This window comes from Epinephelus moara, chromosome 19 (assembly GCF_006386435.1).
Source record: "Epinephelus moara isolate mb chromosome 19, YSFRI_EMoa_1.0, whole genome shotgun sequence".
Lineage (NCBI taxonomy): Eukaryota > Metazoa > Chordata > Actinopteri > Perciformes > Serranidae > Epinephelus > Epinephelus moara.
In genome coordinates this window covers 32,312,119-32,339,213 of record NC_065524.1, presented here as the reverse complement: position 1 = coordinate 32,339,213, position 27,095 = coordinate 32,312,119, and the positions used below count along the sequence as shown (strand labels likewise).

The 27,095-nt window shown below is 42.2% G+C and overlaps 1 protein-coding gene across 11 annotated transcripts in view; it reads left to right on the top strand.

Moving 5' to 3' along the window:
• The first annotated feature begins 295 nt into the window (after window positions 1-295).
• Window positions 296-27,095, top strand: part of LOC126407084 (mitogen-activated protein kinase kinase kinase kinase 3-like) — a 53,406-nt gene continuing 26,606 nt past the window's right edge. For 7 of the 11 annotated variants that reach the window (XM_050071761.1, XM_050071757.1, XM_050071759.1 and 4 more), the window contains exons 1-13: window positions 296-525; window positions 17,685-17,742; window positions 18,965-19,055; window positions 19,242-19,306; window positions 19,451-19,506; window positions 20,895-20,942; window positions 21,359-21,401; window positions 21,654-21,726; window positions 22,863-22,994; window positions 23,384-23,446; window positions 23,601-23,682; window positions 24,178-24,294; window positions 24,743-24,817. In XM_050071761.1, coding sequence (XP_049927718.1) covers window positions 427-525; window positions 17,685-17,742; window positions 18,965-19,055; window positions 19,242-19,306; window positions 19,451-19,506; window positions 20,895-20,942; window positions 21,359-21,401; window positions 21,654-21,726; window positions 22,863-22,994; window positions 23,384-23,446; window positions 23,601-23,682; window positions 24,178-24,294; window positions 24,743-24,817 — 1,002 coding nt within the window. In that variant the 5' untranslated portion in view covers window positions 296-426. The remainder of the gene's footprint in view (window positions 526-17,684; window positions 17,743-18,964; window positions 19,056-19,241; window positions 19,307-19,450; window positions 19,507-20,894; window positions 20,943-21,358; window positions 21,402-21,653; window positions 21,727-22,862; window positions 22,995-23,383; window positions 23,447-23,600; window positions 23,683-24,177; window positions 24,295-24,742; window positions 24,818-27,095) is intronic. The other 4 variants (XM_050071765.1, XM_050071760.1, XM_050071764.1 and 1 more) reach the window with 1 other exon arrangement.

Genomic DNA, 27,095 nt, shown 5'->3' with positions numbered 1-27,095 from the left:
TGGCTCCACCTTTGCTGTATGGATCCAATGGTGCTGGGATGTAGTACAATCAATATAGGTGTGGGTTAGAATCAGGTGTGTGGTGTTTTATTGTCTGACTTTTTAATTTAACCCGCACAAACAAATTAACACGTGTTTTCTTTGTGGTATTTTTTGCTTATAATAGTTTTATTACCACAGTTTTGTCTTGAAATTAGTCGCAATGTTAAATTGCAGCTCCATCTCCCCAGTCAGACCACACTCCATGGAGAGGGTACGCCATGATGTCCATTGCGCATGCTCAATGCGCAGTGGAAGCCATGTTGGAGCTACAGTGGACTCGGACTGGGATTTTCTGACGCCGTATGTTTTTCCTAAAAAATCTGTTCCCATACATTGTTGGAGTTCGTCAACCGTGCGCTATCGGCGCCGTAATCGGCAGTGGAAATGATGAACTCCAGTGTCGACCTGTCCCGGCGGAATCCGCAGGAGGATTTCGAGCTGATCCAGCGGATAGGAAGCGGCACATACGGCGATGTGTACAAGGTAAAACTGCAGTGAGGGGAAGCAGCCACACACTTCCATTATCGGACACACACTGGTTAGACGTGTATAGCTTGCCTTTGCAGCCCTTCAGTGTTGTCGTAACAGTAGAAAACAAATTATGTGGCCATTATGAGCACCTTTGGGAAATACGTGCCTGTTCGTGTCGATGTTTACTGATGCAGCAGCTAATCTGCTGCCCATGCACCAAATTCCATTATCGGACACCTAGCCAAGATGATGTTTGATGACTGTTATTGTTTTGGCCTTTCTCCTCGGCTGTCTGCTGACATTATAGACACCCAAGTTATCCACAAAGAATGCCAATCACTAGTTAAACAAATTGGTTGCCGATAAATTATCAATAAGCTAAGCTAACGTTAAGTTTAACCTTTAGTCGGAACTCGAGCGCTTAGCTTTACGTTACGGTAAATCTGATGTTTGTCGAGCAGAAATCAGTTTGTAGCTGCTCTACAAGTGTGGGTCTTTGTAAAGAATTAACATATGCTACAGCTACACATTCACACGTTTTAGACTGTGGCCATTATCTAAATATTAAGCTAAATATTTACCGTTAAAATTAATCAACGACTGACTGAGACGCGTCCAGTAAAATACGTTTAGCTAGCTGTCCGAGAACGGACGCAGCTAGCTTGATAGCATCAAGAAGCTAACTAGGCTTTTCGCTGATTTGTGACAAAATAACAACAAGCAGTGATTTGTTACCTGTGTGGGAGCACAAACTAAAGCAGAGATAACTTAGTTAAGTCACTATTAACCGTAATGCTGCATAGCTTTTGCTGAATTTCCCCAAACTCTCCCGGTTTTGTCCTGATAGATTGACAGCTGCCTGCCTGGAAATCCAGTTTGGCTAAAGCGCTCAGAGCAGAGCAAGCTACAACAACAACCATCATTTCACCACTATTTATTGCTATTATTCACGTTTTAACACCAGTAAAAGCTAATTATCAACTATTAAAGAACTGGGGTGTTCATTTCTTTGTAGACTGTATGATTTATGTCACCGGTATAGCTGTTATCTGTGGTCCTACACTTCCAAGGCCCTGATCTGGGAGCAGGGAGCCTGCATCCTAAACAGGAGGCAGTTCCTGAAGTACAACCCAGCTCCACCACAGTCACTGGGTATCACCATGTTTATGATATGCTACATAGAATAATTGCAGCCTTAATCACATAACACAATTTAGTACAATACAATATACAGCAAGGCTTCCACAGCTCATGCAAAATTTATATGATCACAGAAAACAGTGAAGTAATGCTGCAGGACATAAAAACAAATTCACCCATGCAGGATGGGGTTACTGTAAATCCACTGCTGCAACGCCTGCACCATTGGGACAACTCCCACTGTCATCCCTGGGCTAATGAGCTACAATCATTATTTTATTTGACCTTAAATATGAACTTATTGTCTCATACGTGAAGTATAATCTAAACAAAAGACAAAGATCTTTATGTGCACAGTTGCGCTCAGGAACGTTACCATCAGCCTTAGAGACTGGATGGTTTAATGCCACCCCAGAGGACAGAATTTGTTTGTTGTGTAATTTAGGTGAAGTTGAGAATGAGGTTCACTTTTTGTTTTCCTGTCCTGTAGATGACAACATAAGGAATGTACTTTTCAGTAAGATGACCTCTACCTATCTTTATTTCTTTTGGCTGGATGATCATGAAAAATTTGAGTTTTGTTCCAGAAAGGGAGCCTTTTTGTAGCTGAATTTCTTCGCCATGCCTGGGATAGAAGGGAGAGTGTTCTGTTTCTGGACTGAGTAGTTAAGTAGCATGTATTTTTTGATTGTTACTGCAGCGTCGGTGTAATGGTGTCTTGTAAACCCATGAGGGTTGGAAGAACTTAACTGACACCAGGGCTGGGCAATATTTAACCTCCTGAGACCCTGCATCCTCCAATGAGGACATCACATTTTTGGTGTCCTGCACTTTATACTTAATTCTGCTTAACTCAGACCTGTTGTCCTCATTTGTGGACACTTTTCTGTCCTATCTTGTGGTAATAAGAGCAAAATACACTAATCCATGTAAAAACAAGATGGCAGCCATCTCTGCCAAGTCAGTCTGCAGCTGATCCTGACACTTGTTTATTTATGATTAATAATGTTTGTGGTTTGATATGGCAACTAATTTGACCAATTTTAGCAACAGTTACAAGCTAAGACGTTGTTAATTAGGAAGTAGTTGTTTGAGAAACATTGGGAATTTACCATCAGCTTGTTGAAAGACAATGAGACTTTATTATCATTGACAATGTTTACTTGTTGTTTTTTTATACTTAACAGATCCTACTGATCCCAAATAGCTTGGAGAAATAAAAAATGCATACCAAACAAAAGTTTGGGCCTCAGGAGGATATAGATACTATATCAATATCAGGATATTAGACTACATACCACCTTAGATTTGTAATATCGTGTTGTCCTTTTCTGGTTTTGAAGGCTGAGTTACAGTAAAATTATGTAATTTCTTGGACTTTCCAGACTGCCCTATTTTTTGCCTTTGCCTACTTAGTCATTATGTCCATACTGCTGATGATTATCAGAAATCACACCGTGTAAATTTCTTAGGAAAGCACCAAAAGTCAACTCTACAGCATCGTCGAAATATCAGGTATTTGGTCATAAATATAGTGATATTTGATTTTCTCCATATAGCCTAGTCCTATTTCACACCATATCAGATAAAAAATACCATAAAGCAGGGTTGGAATTGAACTTTTTTGGGTGGTTTCCAAAATTTACCAGCCTTTCAGTAGATAATTGTTGTTTTTTTGTCTGGTGAGTGAAGCAAATCTAGCAGCTACTCACTTATTCCCCTAATTTCCAACCCCTAATTTCCAACCCTGCCATACAGTGTAATAAGTTCAAGAGAAGCACACTATGAGTTCACATTGATACCTCATCCTTGATGGGTTTTGAGACCTTATCTTGTATCACCCTCACCCAGTTGATTTGCACATCAGCTCTCTATTTCAGGCAGGTTATGCAAGTTAAACATATACAGTCGTAGCTCTGTCGTTGTTTGTGTTGCAGCCACTCTGTAGAGGTATTTAATTTCACCGCTGTGTGTGGGAGAGGCTTTTGGCAGACTGGAGATTCATTAAACACTGTAATAGGACGAGATAATGTTTGGTTAACCTCTAGGCTCTTTGTGGTAATTACAGGAATATAGATGTATGCTAAAGACTGGAGACGTGAAATGTATCCAGTCTGTTTTAAAGGTATAGCTGCCACAAAAGTATATCCAAAAACACTGCTGTCTTTCGTATTTTTTTTTTACCCTTTTTTCCAACAGAAAAGCTAATCTTGTTTGTTTCTAATTTCGGTTCCGTATCTTGCCTTGTTGCAGACACATATGTCTGACAGGATCTCTTCAGCAGCTCAGTGCAAACTGGCCTGCGTCACAAACAGTGTGCTGCTGATTAACAAAAACCTTTTATCTATTTTACATTACATGACAGAATTATAAGTAAGGGATCCTCAACTTTGCACACAGCTGATGCATCCATTCATAAAGCTGATACACTGTAGAGAATACAGTTATTTTGAAGCTGTTTTGGGGTTTTGTTGAAGGACAGTCAGGGGCTCAAACCTGAAACCTCTGGATTAAAGGATGTCCTGCTAAGCACCAGGGCACTTGGTAAACCTCATTGATGCCTATATTTGGTTCTAGTGCTCTGTGAAAATCTGTGGCTTGGATAGGAATGTTTGAGGAGGAAACAAAGTTTGAAGTCGAGCTAGGTTGTTTTCTCCTGTGTTTGTGGCCTCGTTGTGTGTATTAGTTGGAAAGTGAAGAGGGAGAGTTGGCTGATAGTGAGGCTGGCCGTCTGACCACGGGATCACATGGTTGGTTGAAGAAAATTCATGACGCAGATTCAGTTGTTTCGTTCTGGACTGTATTCTTACCAGGAAGTAAAATACCTCAACAGCTTTGATCATTCAGTAGCAACGAAACTCTCCATTTGAACTCCAGACTAATGAAATTCTTCAGGTGCTCCTTGAGGCAGGGTGAGGCACGGCTGACTTCTGCAGACACCCTTGAAGCTGTAGTAAAACATTTAGGGTTGTGTGTACTGTGTATGTTTCACACTGTAATGATTATTATTGCGCTCACATTCCCAGAATGATTCCTAAAATTCTTCACAATACCAGTTTGACTTCTCGTCGTACAGTCCTGTTTGAATAACACCAACTAGACGCGTTCACATGTGAGTTACCATTCCTGCACACAAATCATTAGCTATGTGTCAATATTGGAGGAAAGCCACCCCACTCCAGTCGTATTGGAGGTGACGGCGCTGAGCGATTCCCAATTTTTCAACCTGTATTAGGCTGCGTCTCACGTTTGTTTTGGGCTTGTAATGCCAGCGGTTTGAGTCATTTAAAAGTCCACACTGAAAATTCCTGTAACATGAAACCAGTAAACTGCAAACAGCATGCGTATGTTTACCAATCTGACCAGTGTGTGACGCTTGAAACCAAGAATACAACAGAGAACAGTAGGGAAGAGAAATATCTGGCGTTAATGAGCTTTCTGTGTACGGCCCGCTCGCTCAGTGATGTTTAAGATTTGTATTGATTTGTCGATTTATGTGGGGGAAGTGGAGACGAGACAACGCTCTTCTTTTGCAGTCCCACTTGTCATTTACACTGCTTCAAAAGCGCTCTGATAAACGCCAGTATCGGCTCAATACGCTCCTCTGTGGACATGAAAACCTGCGTCAGGGGTGCTGCTGCTGTAAGAGCTTCCCCTCAATCTCTGCGCTTCAGAAGATGTGACACAGTATTTACCAATACACAGGATCTGATGCAACTTATATTGTTTAAATAGGAAGAGTGGCTCGTTTTCTCAAGGTGGCGGTGGCAGAGGATTGAGGAAGTGGAGGCAGGCGACGGCCTTCAGCTGGGATAGAGATCAGTTAATGACAAATCAATTTCGGTAGCAGTGTGGGCTCTAAAAACATGCCAGCCATCTGGTATTTTTGGACTCACACGTAAGGGGAAAGCAATGCAACCAGTTTGTGCCTGCTCACTGTTTTTTTTACTGTGAGTTTATCAGCACATGTCCCAAAGCTGACATGGCTATTTGAGGCATGTGATCAGTAAAAATAAAATAACATGATAAAACAGTATATTTGGCCACATTATAGGAAGAATTTCCTCTTCAGATCCCCTTAAACGCATTGAAATCTTACTGATTCAAGCCAAGGATAAAAGGCCTTCATCACTAGTCCATGATTGAAGCTATAAAGTGTCTTTCTGTGTACACATTCACGCTTCTAATGTATTTAGTACGAAACTGATGAACCTAACAGTGATAGATGTGGTGACTAGCGATTTCCTCTGGCCAGCCTCAGTGTGTGTGTGTGGCACAGCTGGGCAGCCGTGGCCCAGGAATGCAGGAATCTTCACTTCCTCCGTATGTGTGTGTGTGTCCGTGTCCTATTGTTTGACACTGGTCTAGCAGCATTCAGCACAACACACACAAAACCAGATGATTGTATCGTCACATGCATAGACACACATGCACAGATGGCCGCAGAGTCACAATTAAAAGCTGCTGGCCCAGAACCATCCTGTTTTTGTCACTGTTCCTCCAGTTGTCTACAGACGTCGGCCTGCGTTCACAATAGCTCCGAAGCAAAGCGAGGTTCCTGAAATCCTCTTTGGTCTCAGATCGGAAATTTAGTCCCCATCCTGGCAGTCTGGTTTCTGTTCGGCCAGTATAATTAATGTACTGTGCAGGAATTTGTCTCTGTGCCGCTGGTGCTGTGACATATTGATAAGTTGCATAGTTACACAGTAGTTAATGACACGGTGTAGTGGCGAGAGACAAAACCAGATGTACTGGTAAAAATAGCCTTCTGAAGTCATTTAATATTCAGCCACTGTACTTTGAGGCAGCAGGGTATTACGTTCAGTCTCTGTTTTAATGTTACAAAATGAAACAACATTCAGAGAGTATCTAGCCCCGGTATTATGCCTTGTTTCCGAGTGAAACAGGATAGGCAGGCAGGATATAACGTTGGGAGGAATTAGATTTGATCATTGAAAAGTGGGCGTGTCATAACAGCGAGGCCCTGATGGTTAGAGAGAGATGAAGTCCATCATATGCTCCATGTAACATTAGCTTCTGGAGCAGTCCACTGTAAAATGCCTTGCACATAATCTGGAGCATCACAGGCGCCAGTTTCCTCAAAGTAAATTAATTCTAGCCAGCAGGCCTGTGACCATGACAGTTTGGGAACGCAAAGACACACTGACGTAGCATGCTGTTGCTAACAAGCATACATAACCTTAGTTCTGTGAGGCTAAAAGTTGCAGATTAATTGATGGGTGGATGTCATGATATTATTGGTTGAAACTTGTCAGTACTAGCTTACGTACGAAGAAACTGTTTTTCTGTGTATATTTTTTGTATTTTTTGACAAATAGGTGCACAATATGGCTGGGGATGTGATCTAAAAGAGTTGAAAAGGCATGCAGGATTGTTGGTTACTGATAGTTAACGTGCTCGCCAGCAAAAGTGAATGCCAACCCCAGACCCCCCTCATTTGGTGTTTCACCTCACTATAGCCCTTTTTAAACAGGAATTACAAGTGCAAATTTGCAGGAAAGCCCAATCAGTCTTTTTTCAGCATTGGCAGTATAAAAACAAAATCGGGGAGTGCAGCTAAATGCCGCCTACCTACTTTTGTTTATACAGAATGTGCCTTTTTCAGGGCAATGGGGGGCGTGAGCAAGTAACAAAACATGTAGCTCAGCTTGTGACGTATACAGTGACGTGGGAGGGAAGCCGCGGCTGGTCAGTCCTTCAGCGATTCTCTCGTAAGTTGGCGCGTCCTTCACCGTCCCCGTCATCTCAATTCTTTGTCTCCCCAGTTGCTCATCTTTACAGTGTCTGTCAGGTTTGCGTTTCCCTCTTGCTACTGGCTGCTTGCTAATTCCTGCTATCAGCTGTTTCCTGTTTATCCACTGCCAGTGGCTCGCACGTGCAGCGTCATCAACAGCCCCTCCCATTGCGGAAGGCTGCCTCGGTCTGTTTAAACTCTAAGGGTTCCGCCAATATGTCTACCCTACGAGGCAGAAAACTGGGCACCTCGGATCAACTCACCAATCGAGCTCTGTGTGTCTAAACGCTCGCAGCTTGCCGGCAAAATGGCCCAACATTCGCGGAAAATCTGGCAGTGTAAAAGGGGTTTATATTTGCGTTTTGGGGTGTGTCTCCTTGGACGCCTGCTGCTTATGGTGTGGCGCCTGAGGCCTGTACTGCGAAGCAGAATTTGAAGTTAGCAAGGTAACTTAAGGGATAACTCTGGGTTTTCAGTACTATGAAGCTGGTTCTCTTTTTACCGGGATAAATCACAGTGGTAACTTATGCTGAACAGCTAACCTCCTCCAGAGCAGGTTATGTTCAGAGTATCAGATCACAGCCTGTCAACATCCAGACCTCTGACCAATCAGATCACTGACTAAGAAAGTATCCATGGACAAAAGTCCGGAGTGACAGGTAAAAAAAGAGTAACCTATATGTTGTTAGAGGTCAGTAGTAATAGTAGGTCATTTCATTGTTCCAGAGCTCTGTTTCCACGGGTTGTAAAACAGAGCTTCTAAGAAATGGAGAGATCGTTTACACACTAAACACATGATTTTAGCAGGATTTTAACTTTTGCAAAATTTATTTTAGGCTGTATTGACAGTGCTGCTATTTTACACTCAAAATAACACGAGACACCTGTGTGATGAGAGCTGGGAAAAAATATATTTTATGAAAACAAATAATCCACACACTGTTACTGGGCTCCATTTATTATAAATTCAGTCAGCTTGACCTCAACAGTCCTTAACTAGGATACTTTTACACCCTGTACTTCAGTAGCAGAAACAGTCTGGTGTTTTATGTGACATATTCATCATCATCCATGTCAAAAACAAAGAATACTCTATACTAATGCCACCTAAAGCCTAATGGTACCTACACATGGATAGTATTTTCAGTATTTCTACATTTCCGTGATAAGATTACAGAGTACGTTTTATGACGTTTTACTGTCTCCAGAAGTATTGCAGAAGCTTCGGTGCCATTTTATCTCATATGATTTACAGCAGTCTGCTTCATTCATGGTTCTGATGATGTCGCTCATAATGAACAGCTCCGCCTCTTTCACATGAACGCACTCATGGCTGGACAGAAAAACCCACAGTTGACTGAACAAGTTGATAACCAGCTTTGTAGTGCCGGTTTTGAAAGTTCTGCACAGTTGGCTGTACCTTTAAAGGCCCAGAAACAGGGAACTCAAATAGCCCCCAATCAAGTACTGATGTTAAGTGTAGACTGAATTCAAGGTTGCACAGATGCATTCACAGCCAATAGTTAAATATTCCATAGTCAGTCCTCTTCATAGTCTGTCAGAAGTGACATGACAATCTCCTGCTCAAAGCCCTTAATGTATTTTAGCTATGTAAACAAACAGCCAAGCCAACATTATCTTCAGCCAGGGCTTAACCAGCTATTTAAAGCACAGTTTATCCATATTAATATTGTTAAATACAAGACCCAGAAGTATGTATTTGCTCCTTTTTTTTTTACTGTACGAAGTGATTAACAAAATGTCTTCGAGGATAAGCTGCTGGTTTGCAAAATGTCTCCAGTGCAGATGGTGAATTGTGTGACACTTCTCTGCAGGGTGGGTCCACGCAAAAGGAACAATGGTGTGACAGGTGAAGAAGTCTGTGGGCCTTCCCCTGCAAACACACATTTACAGCTCTGTGTTGCTGCTTTTAAACTGGAAACGCTTCACTCAGCAGGTTTTACTCCTCTGAATTAGAGGAGCTGTTACTGTCAGTCACCAGGGTCTGAATCCCTCTGTAACCAGCCTGCATTGTAAGTGCAATAATGCGTAGAAATCTTTATGGATGAGGACATGTCCATGTTGGCTGACACCCAAATGAATTAGAGAGTCTGCCTCATCACTGGTAACCAGGCAGTGATTAAGTCTTTGTGGCTTGTTTTGAGCACCTTGGTGTTCATACCTCTGCCGGGGTATAACTCTTGTTAACCATGTTAGCACAAGTGCCAATTCCTATTTTGAGATTGTACCCTCATGTGATGGAGTTGTCAGTGCTCAAACCTGACTTGGACTAAATAATTGTGTATAACCAGCTGAATGCTTTTGAGGAAACATTTACATGAACACTGAAGGGTGGCAGGGATATTTATGTGTGTTGTTTGGGCTGTCGCTGCTCGTGATGTGGGAAAAAAATGTGTTTTACTCTGACTCCTCTGTAACAGCAACTACGCACTGTACGTGCATTTGTACACACACGCTGTTTGGGTGGGTCAGAGTAGCAGCAGTGTGTGAAGTGTGTGGTATGTGACTTCACAGGCCAACACCAAATGTGGATGCCACTGGCACAGAGGGAGAATTAGTCACATTCATCAAATGCAACTTTGGTAGAGCGTAAGATTACTTGGTTGTTGAATCACTAACCTCAACCTTGTTTCAAGTATGTTCTCAAATTATGTGGCATAATTTAAAAGAGCCGGGTGATGAGTTCAAGTTGTTTCAGGATTCAATTTCAAACTAAACAGCAGTAGCGCTGTGATTTTTTTTTTTTCTTTCTTGCCTCTGGCATTGATTTCACTCATTCCATATCAGTTTTTTGCTGTCAGCCCAGTTGAGCTGTATTGGAAACAAAAGCCATAATGCTGCAACTGGCAACACTTGCTTTAAGAAAGAAGGATCTCAGTAGTGAATGCTGGGTGCAATGACTCCTCTGGGTGGATGATTTCGCAGTGTATGGAAGAAGGCGCTGAGAGCTTAAAGGTAAAGTTGCTTTGCTGAATTAAAGTGTCCCTGAGAGGTTTTGGATGACTGTGGTTTGTGAGTGTTTTGCTTGAGCGAGTGGTTATTTTGTTGGAAGACAGGTGTGCTAATTAAAAATGCTTCACTGCGTTTTCGCCTCACCTGTTCCCCTCCTGGGGCCATGTGTCACTAATGGTTGAGCTGTGTGGCTGTTAAGGCTGAGCTCTGTTGGAAAAACAAGCGGCAGAGTTGTGCCTTCAGCATTGTGACGAAAAATGACAAATGAATTACGTTTTACACTCAATTTATACTAATTAAAAGATGCTTTTGCAAATAGGTGATAGCCATAAATTGTTGACATTTCAGTTCCTGGGAGGGAATGATAAGATTTATTTTGAATACGAAACCTGGGCGGTGTGCTCACTGGGAAGTACAAAATATAAAAATTGGAAAAAGCATGTCAGCATGTGTTACCATGTAATGTCAGTAAGTGAGTAGAAAGCTAGCAAAACACTTATTTTAAAGGTCAGAGAGGCATGGTTGTGATTGGAAGGTCACCGGTTTAAAGCCTCAAATCTCTCGGAAAAATCTTGTTGGAGGAAGTGAATAAACAACTCCTGCAGTAGTTACTGCCTCAGGCCTTAACACCCCGACCCACTGTGGTGGAGCTGCTCCGTGGCTCTCAGCAGAAGGCTCTGGCTGCTTCTACACATGTAAGTGAGTGTGAACAACCCCCCGGCAGTTGTTAGAAGTAAAAACCGTTAGTGAACTTGTCTGTTTAAATAAGGGCTCGAAAATGTCAAGAGACAGACTGATGATAAGTTTTCCAAGTCGTCCCACATAATGTGTGACACCGTCACAGGAGAGAAGGTGACCAGGATGAGAGAGACAGTAATGAGCTTGCTAAAATTTCATTCATAGGGTTTATCATAGGGTGTTCTTAAAGATTTCTCGGAACCAGGGTAAACAACCCTATTAAACCCACCAAATCTGCTTTTCAGACATTTTAGTTTATCCTTCCCCAATGAAAGTGAAAACATTTTGGTTAAATTGAAAGTCTAGTCTCTAATTTGAAGTGTCCGTAATGAACTTAAACCAATTTCTAATGTTTTTATTGTTTAATCTGTCAAAATATGTCTGGCATGGACTCAATATGTACCTAACATACCCTTTATGCCCATAAGTCAAAAAAATCGTGCATGTGATTAATTTAGATTAATTAATCAGAGAGCATGTCATTAATTAGATTAATTTGTTTTTAATCGCTTGACAGCCTTAATTGTATCTAACAAAGTTTATGAAATAGTGAAAAGTTGCATGTTGCAGTATCACAACAAACCATCCAGAATATGACTGAGGATATCAGAGAGTAAGTGGGTGAATCCTCAGACAAGAACCTGTGACCTGAGGTGACTTATCTCTGCTACAAGGACCACTAACCTGAGGTAACCCCTGACCTTATCAGACAAGTCGCCCGCCAGGAGTCATCCTCACAAGACCAGATTAACTGTAAATGATACGAGAGTCTGTCAGAGCTGTCGTGAAGGAACACTCGTGCAAAGTGCAATAAGCCAGCGACCTAAGAACGAAACCAAACAATGCCCCCGTGTGTGTGTTCTTACAGTAGGTGATGGATTACAGCTCCCGCTGAGTGGGATGATTAGCATGTTGAGGTGCTTTGTGCTTAGGCTGGTCTTGTTTGTTTTTCATGGTCAGAGAGAGGAGAGAGTGAAATGCCACACTGATCCTCCACTGAGCAGGCCATATGCTGAGTATATGACACACACACACACACACACGCACACACTCTCACGCAGCCTAATAGAGGTGTTAATGATGGATATGAGCTAAGTCTCTCCGTTACTGTGTTACAGTAGTAGAAGCCCACACCAAGCTTGTGCTCATCTGGCAATACGATGCATGGAAACAACTCCCTGCTCCTACCTTCTAAATTGGTTGGTCGCTTTTTAAGATAATTTTCATTTTTTAAATTTATTACAAGTTCCTAAACAGCCATAGGCCTCTTTGTAAAAGGAAAAATACTTCCCTCAGTGTATTGTTTTGGTATCAATACAAATACTCTGTTGCTGAATTGACAGAAGTATCAATAAATAAATATATTTTTTTAAGAATAGTGAGCTCTGTTCCCAACATGGCATCCTTAATCACTTTCCTGTTGCCCTGTGTCACGGTCACGCCCAGTCATCTGTGCCTCAACATGTAACAGTCACCCTCCCAGGCTTTGTCAGTGTACTGGTATTATCATCAGTCATACATTCACATGGCATTTCAGCTGTTAGATTTGGAGTTGTCACCCAGAGTAAATCAAAATGAGCAGAATAACTTTTGTTTTTACAACCATTAAATGTAACTAATAAGATTAGTTCTTTAGATTCAGTGGTTTGTTTGTTTGATGATTTGGTAGATCAGTGTTTGTTCAGTTATCGCTCCATCACTTAAAGGATGTTTCTGAAATGTCAGAGAATGATAGATTGTCTGCCGTGTTGTGGCTTTTTTAATTTTACACTGAGAAGCCCAAAGAGGTCGTCATTTATTTATTCGTACAAGAAAACTGTTCGGAGCTTTCAGACCTAGAGTTGTCTTGCTTTGGTCTGAATCAGGGACTAATCTTGTTACAAAGTTGTATAATTGCCTAGAGTTGGTTCATGTTCTCACAGCAGCATTTACAAGCAGACCAGATCAAATGCCTTGTGTGAGAAAGCTGCTCTTGATTGGTCAGAATTTCCATGTGGTAAAAATCCAGGAAGTAAAGCAAACGTTGAAGAAGAGTACACTTGCAAGATAAATGTGACACTTTCTAATGTCACAATGGAGGGACAACTACGCAGGTTGATTTTAGCGCTGCTCATCGTGGACTATATTGCTGTCATTGTTCATTTTAGTCAAACCATACAGTTTGAAAACGAGGCGCGGCTCCAACTAGAAAACAATGTTTTGATGCATTGGATGTGCTGAATGTGCATATTAAGGCAGTACAGGAGGAGGTGCACATTAATAATCCTCCAGGACTGTAACATGCTCATGTTTAACCCAAACAATGTGTCATGTGACTGCAGTTGCTTCACATCCAGGTCGGAACACGTTCTCACCACAAACGAACCGCACCAGAGTTCGTTTGTAACCGGACTGAGACCACCTCTTCAAGAAGGTCTCTGTCTGGTTGTTTTGCTGCACACCTGAGTGTGATTGCTGTGTTCACACCTGCCCAAACGCCCCGCACTTAGGGGGCAAACAAACTTGAGTTCAATTGAACCAAACCAAATAGGGCAGGGTTCATTCAACCAAAAAACCCTTTTGTTGTAACTGATGATTATAATAGTATTTTCACCGTATACTGTGAAACCCTGATATTTTCTGAGATATGGTACTGTGAAAATCTCAGCCACCATTATTAGCACACGAGTGCAGGTAATGTGATTTGTTTCTTTGCTAGTTAGTCGTTGATCAAACTTGCAACCCTTGGGTCACACCAGACGGCATGTTTCAGTCGAGTCGAGTCAGGCTGTGTGTTGTTGCCACTAACTGTGGCACCGAGCGCTATGAGTCATCTCTGCTCTGTCTGCTGACTGAAGACACACTGTCTCTACTCTCCACTCGGCTTCTGTCTTTGCGTCTCTTTGTATCTCCTCCCTCCCGCTGCAGCTTTGTGTTGGCGTGGGTCGGCCTCTTGTCATTCCCCTTTGCCTCTGTTCTTGTTCTTCACTTGATCTTCCTCTTGAGACAGTCTTTTGCCTTCCTGTTAGACAAAACAAAAAAAAATCTGCTCTTGCCTTTAATATCACTGATTCATTTTGATAGTGCAGTTGTTTTTCTTGTGGTTATCCTTGAGTTCTTTGTTTTATTGTGTCTTCTCTTGGCTGTTGTGTTTGTGCAATGCTCTTGTGTGGGCAGTACTGCCTTGTTAGTGAAATCTGAGGTTCTGTCGGTGCCATTTTTTCTTTTTCCCTCAAGCCATGGTGGCTATCACTGCTCGTGCTGACTAAGCAGTACAGTCTGCACATAATGCATCATCCTATCACTGAGAACTTAAATGGAGTTTGACATTTGTCAAAACTTCTCATGATGATACTGCAGTAGGTTAGGGGCAGTGATGAAGCCAGTGCTGCAAGCCTTCCTTCAATTATAGCTAAAGTTTGTCCTTCTAATGTACAACACGTTTGATTTTTAAGCATTTCTCTGGTATTTTTTTTAGAAGGCAGTAAAGAGCTTACAGGAAATGAGGAAGAGAGAGATGGTGGATGACATGCAACAAAGGTCTGTGGCTGGACTCAAACAAGAGACATTGGGTGTACATAGTGAGCGTCTCAGACCTCTAGGTCAGAGGTTCTCAGTTGTTTTTCAGCCAAGAACCCCTTACAAGATACTGTAGAATAGTGGTTCCCAACTGGTCCAGCCACAGGGTCCAGATTTAGTTCAAGGTCCATATTCAGCGTCATACATGTGTTGTCATGTCATCAAGCTGGTTTGCTGTCTATCTCAAGTAGCTGTCCATTACTCCTCACTCTACAGCAGGAAACATCTCAGAATAAAAGCTCTGTGCTGGACCGTGACCCATACACTGCTGTAGAAAATATAGCGGGAAGTGGACCCACTCATGTACGTCCTTTGGAATGATTTGACTTAGCCTTTTTTTTTTACGCTTCTGTAGTCTTTAATTATTTGAAAGAGCAAAACACAAGAGAAATGTGTAAGAGATATTAGACATGTATTAAAAGTATCTGCAGCATCTCAGCACAGAATACCCAAATAACAATGCAGCTGGCTTCAGTTCAATTAGCTGCAGGTAACACTGTACCTAAACAAAATATAAAAGGCAAATCAAGAGATAAGGGCTAATTTGAAGTGCATTTCAGAACACACACATTTCAAAAGAGGTGTGAAGTCAAGTGCTTCACTCTAAGAGCTTACATAGGCTAAATGAAAGGCAGGTTCAGATTGTTTTCAAATAAAATACAATGTGTTAAATGATTTCATGTCATGATAATTTAAATAATTGAATTAGAGAATGTTTCATGGACGTTTTGGTATAGTGCCACAGATCCCTGGGTGTCCCCAGACCCCATTTTGAGAATCACTGCCCTGGGCCAGAGGGATAAGCGCCCCCAGCACTTTTTAATCATCAGTTGGTTTCAAGATACATCTCTAGGATGCGCTGAGATGCATCACCAGTGATGTTCCCAGGGTCATAGGGGGTTTCAGGTCTTTCAACATCAGACCCCCTCACCCAGGTGACCCATCCGGGGTTGATCAAGTCCCGGCAACAGCAATCCACAGCTCACCCTCTTTATCTAAAGCCACCGAATGGCTTTCTCTGCGGCTTCAGTAATGGAGACCCCTCAATTGACTTGAGATTCTTCAAGTCGAGCAGCTGATTCCTTTTTGTTTGTTTTTGTCAGTCAGTATGCAATGTATTTCTGGCAATGTTGCGGTGCCCACTGATGAAGCTGCAGAGTGAGCACTCCTCGCTCTCATGCTGCTCTTCAGTACAGGCAGCTGCGGACCCAGACCCACAAAAAGTCTGAGTGAGACGAAGGCAGCTGCCTGGAGGAACAGATGCATTGCCCTGTCAGGCTCTGAGATAACGTTATCTTCTGTCTTCTGCTTAGAAGTGGTGAATTTACAGCTCACAGCAACTTCATGTGAAAGTCTCCGGCTTTTGTTTGACGTGTAGCGTCAGCACATTTCAATCCCTCGTTAGCATAGTTAGAACTTAGTAGAGCTCTCTTGGCTACTGACTGTATTACATGAGGGTAGCTGTCACCCTAAACGTCTCGGCGAACCCTGTTTAAACTCTCAGTCAGGTGCAGCCCTACATATATTCTAAGTAGTTTTAGTCTTGTCTTTATCGAGATGAAGTCACTTAGTACAAACATCTGAGAACGGAAATTGAAATGCTCCTTATATTTTTTTATTTGGAGAAAATCTCTGTCCTCGTGTGATAATATCAAAATGGAATTGATTCAAATACCAGGGGCTTTTTTGTGTTCTTATAAAAGAGTTTATCCTCCACCTGTCCAATAAAGTGAACAGGCCAGAATGTGAAATGTCATGTCTTCCCCTCTAATGTTGGATAAATATGCAGGTGAGGCAGCAGCCAGCATCGGGGTAGATGGGGGCGTCTCTGTATCTGTTGGTCTCTGCTCTGACACCAGAAGTGTTTGAGGCATGACACATAACTTCAGGATGTTCATGGTGTTGAAGCTCTTATTTTGTCTCAAAAGCTGAAAGTCTTGGTTCCATCAGTTCACTTTAAGTGTCTTTCTCTCTCACACACACACGCTCTCTCATTCTCACACACATACTTCTGCAGTGTCACACACTCGCACATTCTTGGCCTGAGAGAAGCAATTCATGTCCCCTCTGAAAGGCCATCTTTTATTCATGTGTATTTCATATAGAATTCCCCTCCCGCCTCGCCAGCGCTGCTGCTAAATGTAAACACAGCTCAGCTATTTATAGACAATCAGCCCCAGTATCCTGCAGAAATCCCGCTTTACGACAAATGTCAGCTTTTCAGGAATACAGGAAAAACCGTCTTGATTTCCTGTTGAAGTCGACACATTCCTCCGTCACCCCGCCTTATCTGACCGTGGGTTGTGAATGAGCTGTGAATGAGCTATGCATGAATTGTGGTATTTGGAATTTGCTTTGAACTGGTTGGGGGTAACACATTGAATAATTAGTATTCTTGCTAGTTGCATTAGAAACATAGCATTCGTAATTCAGGACAAATACAGTGAGTGTGTTTCTGATGCTGATTCTGCATTTAAAAGCATCAGATGTGTCGATAAGATAAAGGATGAGGGATTGTGTGTCTGACAAATGGATTATAGGTTTTTGTAAAGGGGATTCAGCCTCTCTGAATTAAAGTATTAGTTACACTTTTCCATCATACCTGCTGTTTCTCCCGTGGAAATGTCTCCATCATAGCTGTATGACCTTTTCCACAGGGGGCTGCGTTAATGAGAGGATGAAATATGATCCAAGGAGGCCACTTTGAGCAACAGATCCATGAGTTTGACGGTTAAATACTAGTTAAAACTAGTTTACACCACCAGGTGGACGGGATTTTACAAGTTATCACAGCTGTAATCAGTTTATCCCTCATGTCAGGCGTGAAGAGAAATGCAGCATTCATGTTATCTGATTATCAACACACATTGCTTGATGACATCGCATTGCGTTGTGGCAAAAGTTGAGCCAGGTTCAGCTTCTTTGCTGGATTGTCAGATTTCCTAAACATCACATAAACCTGGTGTCTGTAACTTAATAACTCATGTCCTCTCTTCCCCTCCTATAGGCTCGTAATGTCAACACAGGAGAGCTGGCTGCTATCAAAGTCATCAAACTGGAACCGGGTGAGTTATCTCATCTTTCTTTACCCTCCTTTATCTCCCCTTTTGCTGATCTATCTTCCCAACATCAACCTTTATCTCAATCACCTTCTATTCTCTTCTTTTTCCTTTCTCCTGTCCCCCCTACCTTTTTTTTTATTTAGCGTTTCTTTCCTTCGTCAGGCTCCTTTTTATAAACCTCTTTCCTACACTCAAGTGCTGCATGGTTTCCTTCTTCCGCTCTTCCAGTAAAGAAAGGAAAACATAAGAAAAAAAAGCTTAACGAGTCACAGGAAGTGGGGGAATGTATCATCGCGCTGTTGCTAAATATTTGAGGTCTTCAAGTGTGGAAATTAAAAAAGGAAAATAGGTTGAAATCTGCTCTGCTGCTCTCCATCTTTTTGCACTGGCCTCCATGAGTCTGCCACCATATTTTAGCCACACACACACTGACACAAACACAAATCCAAGAACAAACCCACCTCTCCTCTTCTCTGTTGCTATGTAAATAATGACAACCATGTCAAGCCTGAAAGGAGCAGTGTGTGGGATTTTGTGGCATCTAGCGGTGAGGATTGCAGATTGCAGCCAGCTGAACTTTTCTTATGTGCCAAGCGCAAACTCTCGCTTAGGATTCCTTCAGTGTTTATTGTTCAGGAGGTTTTCCCACTCTTTATTATCTGCCAAGGTTTCTTCTTCTCCAAATGGGCCGCTTGCCCGGCAGCGTTTGCTCACCTTTTTTCGGTGATAACTTAAAGATCCAGGTGTTCAGGAGGTTTTTACAGGGAGCCAAACTAGTTCTCTTCCTCTCCAAAATAATCAGACGCAATAATTTAAACCAGTAAAACCACTGGATAAAGCAATTTCAGCTTACAAATCAGTGTTGTTTTGACGCTGCACGTTGTGGAGGAGCTGCTAAATACAGTGGCCGATGGGGGAAAAGCGAGAACACAAAAGGCCCTATCTAGAGCCAGTGTTTGGTTTGTCCATTCTGGGCTACTGTAGAAACATGGTGGTGTGATATGGCAAACTTTGTGCACCAGGACCCACTCCCTATGTAAATTTGAAGGTATCAAAAACAGGACGATTCTTATTGTCAGGTGATTATACACTAAAGAAAACACACTTATTATATTAAATTCCATTTCTATCACTAAATCTACCTACGTCGTACACACTGGACCTTTATGTTACCAGTTTATCACTATGAAAATAATTTGTGTGTGTGTACACATGTTGTCTCTAGGTGAGGACTTTGCTGTCGTCCAGCAGGAGATTATAATGATGAAGGACTGTAAACACTCCAACATCGTAGCCTATTTTGGCAGTTATCTCCGGTAAGTGTGTGTCAAATGAATGATGATATTAAAGCTTTGTACTATAGCATGTACGCCTCTTTGTTTGTCAGAGAGAAACGAGAGATGAGCTAGTGTGTGTGAGACAGTCAGAGCCAGATGGGTGAGAGCAGAGTCCTGGCTTGTATGAGTGAAGATGTACTGACTGTTCTCTGTGTGTGCGCGCAGGAGAGATAAGTTATGGATCAGTATGGAGTACTGTGGAGGAGGTTCACTGCAGGATATCTATCACGGTGAGAACAACCTGCACCCAAACACACACACACATACACACACACACACTTGATGTTAACTGTGGTGTTTTACCTTTTGTCACTCTGTGATATCCATCTCTCTGTTTTCCTTTCCTTTGTCTGCATCTTGTTTCACTCCTCCAGTAACCGGGCCTTTGTCAGAGTCACAGATAGCCTACATGTCACGGGAGACCCTGCAGGTAACGTTTGCAGCATATTAATTGTCAGTGTAATTATATTTTTGACGAAATTAATGGCCATGTCTTGGGAGATTAAACATCTGCTCAGCTTGAACTTCTTCACTTTCTTTTCCTGTAAAATGATAAAAACATGGACACCAAAATCATTAACAAGCTCAGCTGTTCACTGGCTCTAGAGCTTCATGCTAACACATTAGCATTGATTCCACTGAGTGAGACTTAGCTACTTGCTGTACATAGTTAAAGTCAGTAGGGCTGCCCGCAAACAGTCGACCAAACGTTAGTCGACCCGAAAGGTTATTAGTTGGCAAAATGCAGGAAAAACAAAAAGTGAAACTCTGTTAGGAGCTGCACCTCATCAAAATAAATCCAAACCTATATGACTGGACCATGTGGGAATTTAATTTGAAAGGACAGACACAGGAAGTGTCCACGCTCAGCAGTCAGACAGGAGTCAGGTTAATTTCCAGGGCTGGTACCTGCGGTTATTCCACAGGCTAGTTAATAACGTGTCGGGCAGGAAATCCAAAGTGTGGGATCATTTTGAGAAGGTGAAGGACGAACCCAAGGTGATATGTAAACTCATCTTCATTGGTCGACTACAAACATGATGTATCATCTGAAACATGGAAGTAGCTACATGCCCATTAGCCCACAGCGTCATTAACAGGCGGCTCGCTCAGTGTGTGACGTGCACTTGTAGATAAAATATAGGCCTATATTAATGAAGGTTCATTAGTACGGTTTTGTATTTCTCTGTAATGTAGCACAGTGTTAACAATGTTACTGATACTATTCTTTCTCACACCTTCAACTCAAACCACCAAAATATATCATTTAATAATTAAATTGATATCGTAAACGTGCAGGCGATTAGTCGACTAATGAGCCTAAACGACTAGGAGTAGTCTTAGTGGGGGGCAGCCCTAAAAGTCAGAAAACTACCATGAGCTATTAAAGAAATTAGATTTGTATGTTACAGTCCAAAGACCAAACTGTGCTCTACATGTGCATTTTAAAATTTATATATCATCCATTCAAACTGAAACATAAATTAGACATAAACAAATATTGAAACCAAACTGGAACTACTCCCCAAAGCACCACAGCTGCATAAAATTAGAGAGGAAACACTGCAGAGTTTAGCATTGTACACTGGAGCCAGTCATCTATCAGAGACACTCGTGATGTGCCAACTGTAAGTTGAGCCAATCTCCCAAACATCTGATTTTCATTTAACCAGCAATTGCATATCTAAATATCTTCTTTGACAAATATTTAAAAATTGAGCTTTATTCTGTTTTTCAGTGCCCTGTTGTCATTTTGATCTCTGCTTATGTTTTTCCTGCAAGCGCCTGTAACACCAACTGCTGTGATTCTGTTTACAGGGTTTGTACTACCTACACAATAAAGGCAAAATGCACAGAGACATCAAGGTGAGTTTGGAGAACACTGTATGAAATATGCATGTCAGCAAAACTTTAAATTATTAAGGCCTTTCCGAGTCACTTCCTGTTTGAATATTGCTCGTCAGTGTAGCGTAGTTCAGCACAATGGCAACACAGACGCCTCAAAAATCACCTCAACATTAATTTAACATGTTGTTAATGAGGAGAAGGGCACATACAGTGATGCTGAAATGATAATTGATCTTTAAATTATTGCTGCGACACAGCTTGTGGTGTTTGTGTCGGGGGAATGATTATTGATTCATAGCTACAGGCTGTGTTGATCAATGACAAACCACTTTGCAGCTAACAGCGCTGCTGTGCGCCTCTCAAGTTAATTTGAATTGACCTGAAGTGTGAAACTTGTGTTGGATGCTGATGCGCTGCGTGTTTGTCTCTGACAGGGAGCCAACATCCTCCTGACAGACAACGGCTATGTTAAACTAGGTGAGTGGAACACGCAGAGCTCCTGCAATCACCTTCTGCTTCAGGAGACTGAGTCTGAACCGCCTCATTTGCTGACTTGGTTTCCTTCTCTCTCTCTCTCTTCTCCGTCCTCCCCTTCGTACAATCATTTCTGTTCCCACTCTCCCACTTTTTATTTATTTCTTCCTGATCACATTCTCCCTTTCTTCGTCCTCCCTTTTCATGTTATTCTCATTTTTTTTCTTACCCCCCCCCCCTTTTCTCTCTCCATAGCTGACTTTGGTGTATCGGCCCAGATCACAGCAACTCTAGCCAAGAGGAAGTCGTTCATCGGAACTCCGTACTGGTTAGTTGTTTGTTTTTCCTCCATCAGCTCCCTTGATATTGCGTATGGATATCCATGCAGGCAGAACAACTGTATAAAAATCCAACTTCCTGCTGGATGTTAGAGCCCTTTGATCAGTTGGGGAGAATGTGAGAATTCAATAAATCATCTGATGTCAGGTAATATGAGGGAGTTTGCCTAAAGCTACTTCACATTGCACAACTTTTAAATCATCAGAACGCTCTACTGTTCACACTGCACAACTCGCTGTGTTGTAATTGTGAGTCTTGAAGTCATTGTGGTTTTCACGCAACATGACTAACCAGCGACACAGGGTCACACAGTACAAGCACTGCAAGGCCTTTCACCAGTAGGAATCCTCAATGTCAAGTGGTGCAAGGGTCGGACCACCACTTTGGGCTGGTGGGGGAGTTTCTTACTAGAAAATCTCAAAGTCAAAAATTGATAAAGCACGGTTCCAAGTAAGTAATTATGCTAATAACTTACAAAAACATTGCATACAGTGTTAAATATACAGGCTCACACACCTTTCAAAGCACTGCTGCACCACTTGTCTGTGTTCTTAACCCATGTCTTGCGCTCTCATTAGCTGTAGCTTCCTGACAAAGTCCCCAACGGGTCCACATGTTTAGCATGTTAGATATCTGGAGAGCGTCTGCGATGCATCAGTGAGCCCCTCAGCTTGTATCTTTGAACAGTTCACATAGCGCTGGAGCACCGAATTGCAACGCCAAATTCCGTCTAATTGGGGATTTTGTCTGAGAGCTCCGAAAACTGTCTGAGCGGGAAAACAGGGCTAAAATGATACAGTGTGAACCAGGTATAATTGGTCATACAACAGGGATGTACCACAGTGTGTTTCCTACATGTTTCATGTATTTATTGCGTTAGCTGACGATTTCTAGGGCAGCTGTAGAAGAATCAGACTCCTTTACAAAACCCTAACAAACCAGGAATGAAAAGCATTTTTGGGTCTCGTACTGCAGAAAATTCACATTTTGTTCATGTGTGTAGCTGTTAAACCTGATTTGGTACTTGGTAAAAAACAATACAAGACTTTTTACTCCCATTCTTTCCCTTTTTTTTGTTTTATTCTTAGTATTTCTCATGCCCTCCTTCTCTCTGTCTCTCCACAGGATGGCTCCAGAGGTAGCAGCAGTGGAGAGGAAAGGAGGTTACAACCAGCTGTGTGATATCTGGGCTGTGGGCATTACTGCAATAGAGCTGGCTGAGCTACAGCCGCCCATGTTTGACCTGCACCCCATGAGGTAGAGGAGTCTGTGTGTGTGTGTGTGTGTGTATGTGTGTTTAATACCTGGTTGGGTTGTGATAGTGTGATGCTAGCAGAGTGGAACTGCAGCTGATGTATTTTTGTGTGCACGTTTTGTAATTAATAACATGCTTATCGTAGATTAGCTGGGCTAACCGCTAGCTGTTAGCTGTTAGCGGTGTCTGTAATAACTCAGTAACTCAATAAATGGTCCATGAAAAAAATACTTTTTCCAGCGGATATCTTAGTTAGGCAGATGTATATGCATCAGTGGTAGCTTTTATCTTATAATCTTGTCATAAACCAGCGTAGTTTGAGGCTCTTACACCATTATGTGTCAGTTCTCTGCTGTAAAGACTTAATCTTTGTCTCTCTCCTTTTCTTCAGGGCTCTCTTCTTAATGACCAAGAGTAATTTCCAGCCTCCCAAGTTGAAAGATAAAGTCAAGTGGTAAGAGACCACCCTGTCCATGATATCGTTTTGTCCTCACTATACATCATGATACATTTACTACAGAAGCACCACCATACTCGCTTGTTGCCGACCAAAAGATAAACCTATTTTCTTTTTCTCTCTGTCTCTCCCTCTTTCTTCTGAACGACAGGACAAATAACTTCCACCATTTTGTCAAACTCGCCCTCACCAAGAACCCAAAGAAGAGGCCCACAGCTGAGAAACTGCTGCAGGTGAGCAATGAAACACTAGTCCATGTAAAGTTACCCATCCCAGCTGTACTGGTATTTATGGATACACACTACAGATTAAACCATTTCCACAATAAACTATACAAAGCATGAATTACTACAGTGGCTTATTAGATATAAAATACGGGTCATACACACCAGGTGTGTGCTTCTACTGATAAAAACTTTATTGTTTATTACATAAACATAAAGATGTAAACAACAGAAGCCAGTAATAAAATCCACCTGTGATAATATTTAATTACAGGGTGTTGGCTGTTAAATACATTCTCACTAAAGCCACAGTGATTAGACATCGATTAATAGGCCGGTCAATAGATGGTAATTTACTGAATGAAAGCTCTGATAAGCAGCCAGTCAGCAAACATCTGTCACAGCCTGTCACACAAGAGCACGTTAATACCTTTGTGTTTAAATATCGGTCAGACTGAGTGTGAACACATGAATAATGAAGTCTCCCTCTTGGCTTTCTTCCAGCACCCTTTTGTGTCGCAGCCTCTCAGCAGGACGCTGGCGATAGAACTGCTGGACAAAGCCAACAACCCCGACCACAGCACCTTCAATGACTTTGACGACGATGACCCTGAGCCAGAGGTAACCTTTGACCTTCTCAGGTTTTGCTTTTCAGACGTGTCATGAAGCTTGCAGACGGGTCAGCAGAGTAGTGATTATGTTTTTGCTGGATCTCGCTCCTTTTCCTTCCCTTCAAATGGTGCCCTTCTCTCTCCTCATTTGTTCCTTAAATTCCTCCCTCATCAACCGCCATTCACCCTCCACAACCTCAGTCCCTCTTTTCCCCGGCACATGTGACTCATCTTTCTGCTCTTTGTCCTTCTCCCTCTTTCCCTTCCTCGCCTCCTCTGTGCTCTGTTTGTTCTCCTTGGCTTTTATCTTCTCTTTTCGTCTGCTCTTCTTCCTCATTCCTCTTCTCTTCCTCCTTGTAGCACTTCTCCTTTCTCTCTACTTTTCTCTACTTCTTTCCCCCTTCCCTTTTCTCTGCTATCTTTCTGTCTCCACCCCCCACCCTCTACCTCCTCCTCAGTTTAAGTACAGGGGTCATTTCCTACCCATAAGCCCCGGTGCTCGACGTGCACCCCGTTTTGCGGCCCGTAGGAAGGTACCAGTTTGGGCTGCGGTGTCTGCAGTGATGTCATTCTAACACAAACGATACTGTCATTTGTTTTTTCACTTGGAGGACGACCACAGAACTGAACGAACAGATTTCCATTCACTTCAGTGTCTCCTGCTGCTGTCATGGAAACTGCCGTCGGCATGCGACTTATCAGAGCCTTGATGGATTACTGTGGCAGTTGTATAATTAGTTCACCATGTCAGTGAGCACTTGTGTTTAATGTCACTGATTTTCTGTTTACATGCATTTTTTAAATATAATTATACAATTAAAACTATATAGTTTTATAATCACAGTTTTCATAGTTTTAAAACATTTAATTTACTTACACATGGATGCATTTTTGGCCTGTTGAAGAATGCTGCCATTGTTTTATGGCTGTTGTAGTGTTTTTTTTGTTGTTGCTAGTTTTCATTTTGGGAAATACACTTAATCACTTTCTCGCCAAGAGCCAGACGAGATGATTGATACCACTCTCATGTATATGGGGGAAACAGTCGGACTCTGTCCAAAGGGAACAAGATCTGCCTTATAGCGCCTCTAAAGCTCACTAATTAACGCAACATTTTTTAATCTGTATAAAACCTAATGTGTAAAAACAACCAATTTTGTTCTCTTTGGACAGAGCCAGGCTAGCTGTTTCCGGCCTCTATCCAATGCTAAGCCAACCACCTGCTGGCTATAGACCGAATCATGTTTGTTGACAGAAACTTCCAGATAGAAAACCCTCACATCACGTACATAAATTGAAATGGTGCTGAGCAAATGCTGCCTCAGTGAGTTTGTTTTTAGGCACCTAAAAAAGGCCCACTTAAAACAATCAGTATCACTTTAAATGTACGCTATATTTAGAATATTTTCACCGCTTTATCTTGCCATCGGTCAGCTCTTTCTAAAAGGGAACTGAAGCCGTTATCGCAAAGACACCATTGACGAAAACAGTCATTTTACTAAGCAGAATATGAGAGTTGCTGATCTACTCCTGCCTCGATTGGTTTAAGCTGTAAGGTAATGTGGAGAAAATATTCTAAATATAGCGCACATTTAAACTGATATAGATTTCTTTTTCCTTGTGAGCATTTTTAGGTGGCTGAAATATGTTTTTGTGCAGCCCCATGTCCACAGCAGTACATTGCTTAGCTTTCGGGCTGGTAGACTTAGGACGCATTTACACTGCCGCTATTTAGTCCGCTTTAAACAAACCCTGGTCCGCTTCCACGGATAGTTCAGTTCGTTTGGAGTGGTGTGAATGCTCATTCGAACTCTGGTGTGGACCAAACAAGCGAACCCTGGTCCGCTTGAAAACTGGGGGTCTCGGTTCACTTGCCAGTGAGCCCTGGTGCGGTTTGCCTACAGTGGGAAATGCAAACAGACTATCCAGCAAACCAAAGAGAGGAAGTGACATAGAACGCAGTGCATTTTGGGTAGAAAAAAACAAAGCCAACAGCACAAACCGGGGGAAGCAGAGGTTAAAAAAGAAAAAGTTGGAAAATGTCTCGTGGGCNACTGGGGGTCCGGTTCACTTGCCAGTGAGCCCTGGTGCGGTTTGCCTACAGTGGGAAATGCAAACAGACTATCCAGCAAACCAAAGAGAGGAAGTGACATAGAACGCAGTGCATTTTGGGTAGAAAAAAACAAAGCCAACAGCACAAACCGGGGGAAGCAGAGGTTAAAAAAGAAAAAGTTGGAAAATGTCTCGTGGGCAGACGTGGAGTAGTGAGGAGGTGCAGGCGCTTATTGATATATGGTTAAAGGACTATATATCGCAGTTTCTTGTGGCTACCCACAATGGATTTCCGTTTTCGGTCCTGGCCAGTCGATGAGCCCCGTTTTCTTCTTCCTCATGCTTTTTTTCTTCCTGGTCAGTGGTCGTTTAGAGCAATACCGCCCCCAAATGAGCAGCTGTTGTAACTGCGTGGCGTTGTCCAGGCAGTTTGGTTCAATTTTAAAAGTGCAGTGTGAAAGTGAACCGAAACAAATGAAGGTATGAAATTTTTCGGCATTCCCTGCCCAATCGAAATGATTCCCCCAGACTATCCTGGTGTGAATGCGCCCTTAGTTTATCAAAGATCGTAGCAAAGCAACACAGTACATGAAAGAACACCAGGTATGTCTGACCATTATGTTTTAACACTGTTTCTTTAAATGTTACAGTTACGGCTGAAAATGACAACAAAAATTACAAACACGTATCTCTGCAATTCAAGTCAGTTGCCAGTTGCCCACCTGGAAGTGATTTTTATTGTTAGCGGGACGTTCAGTA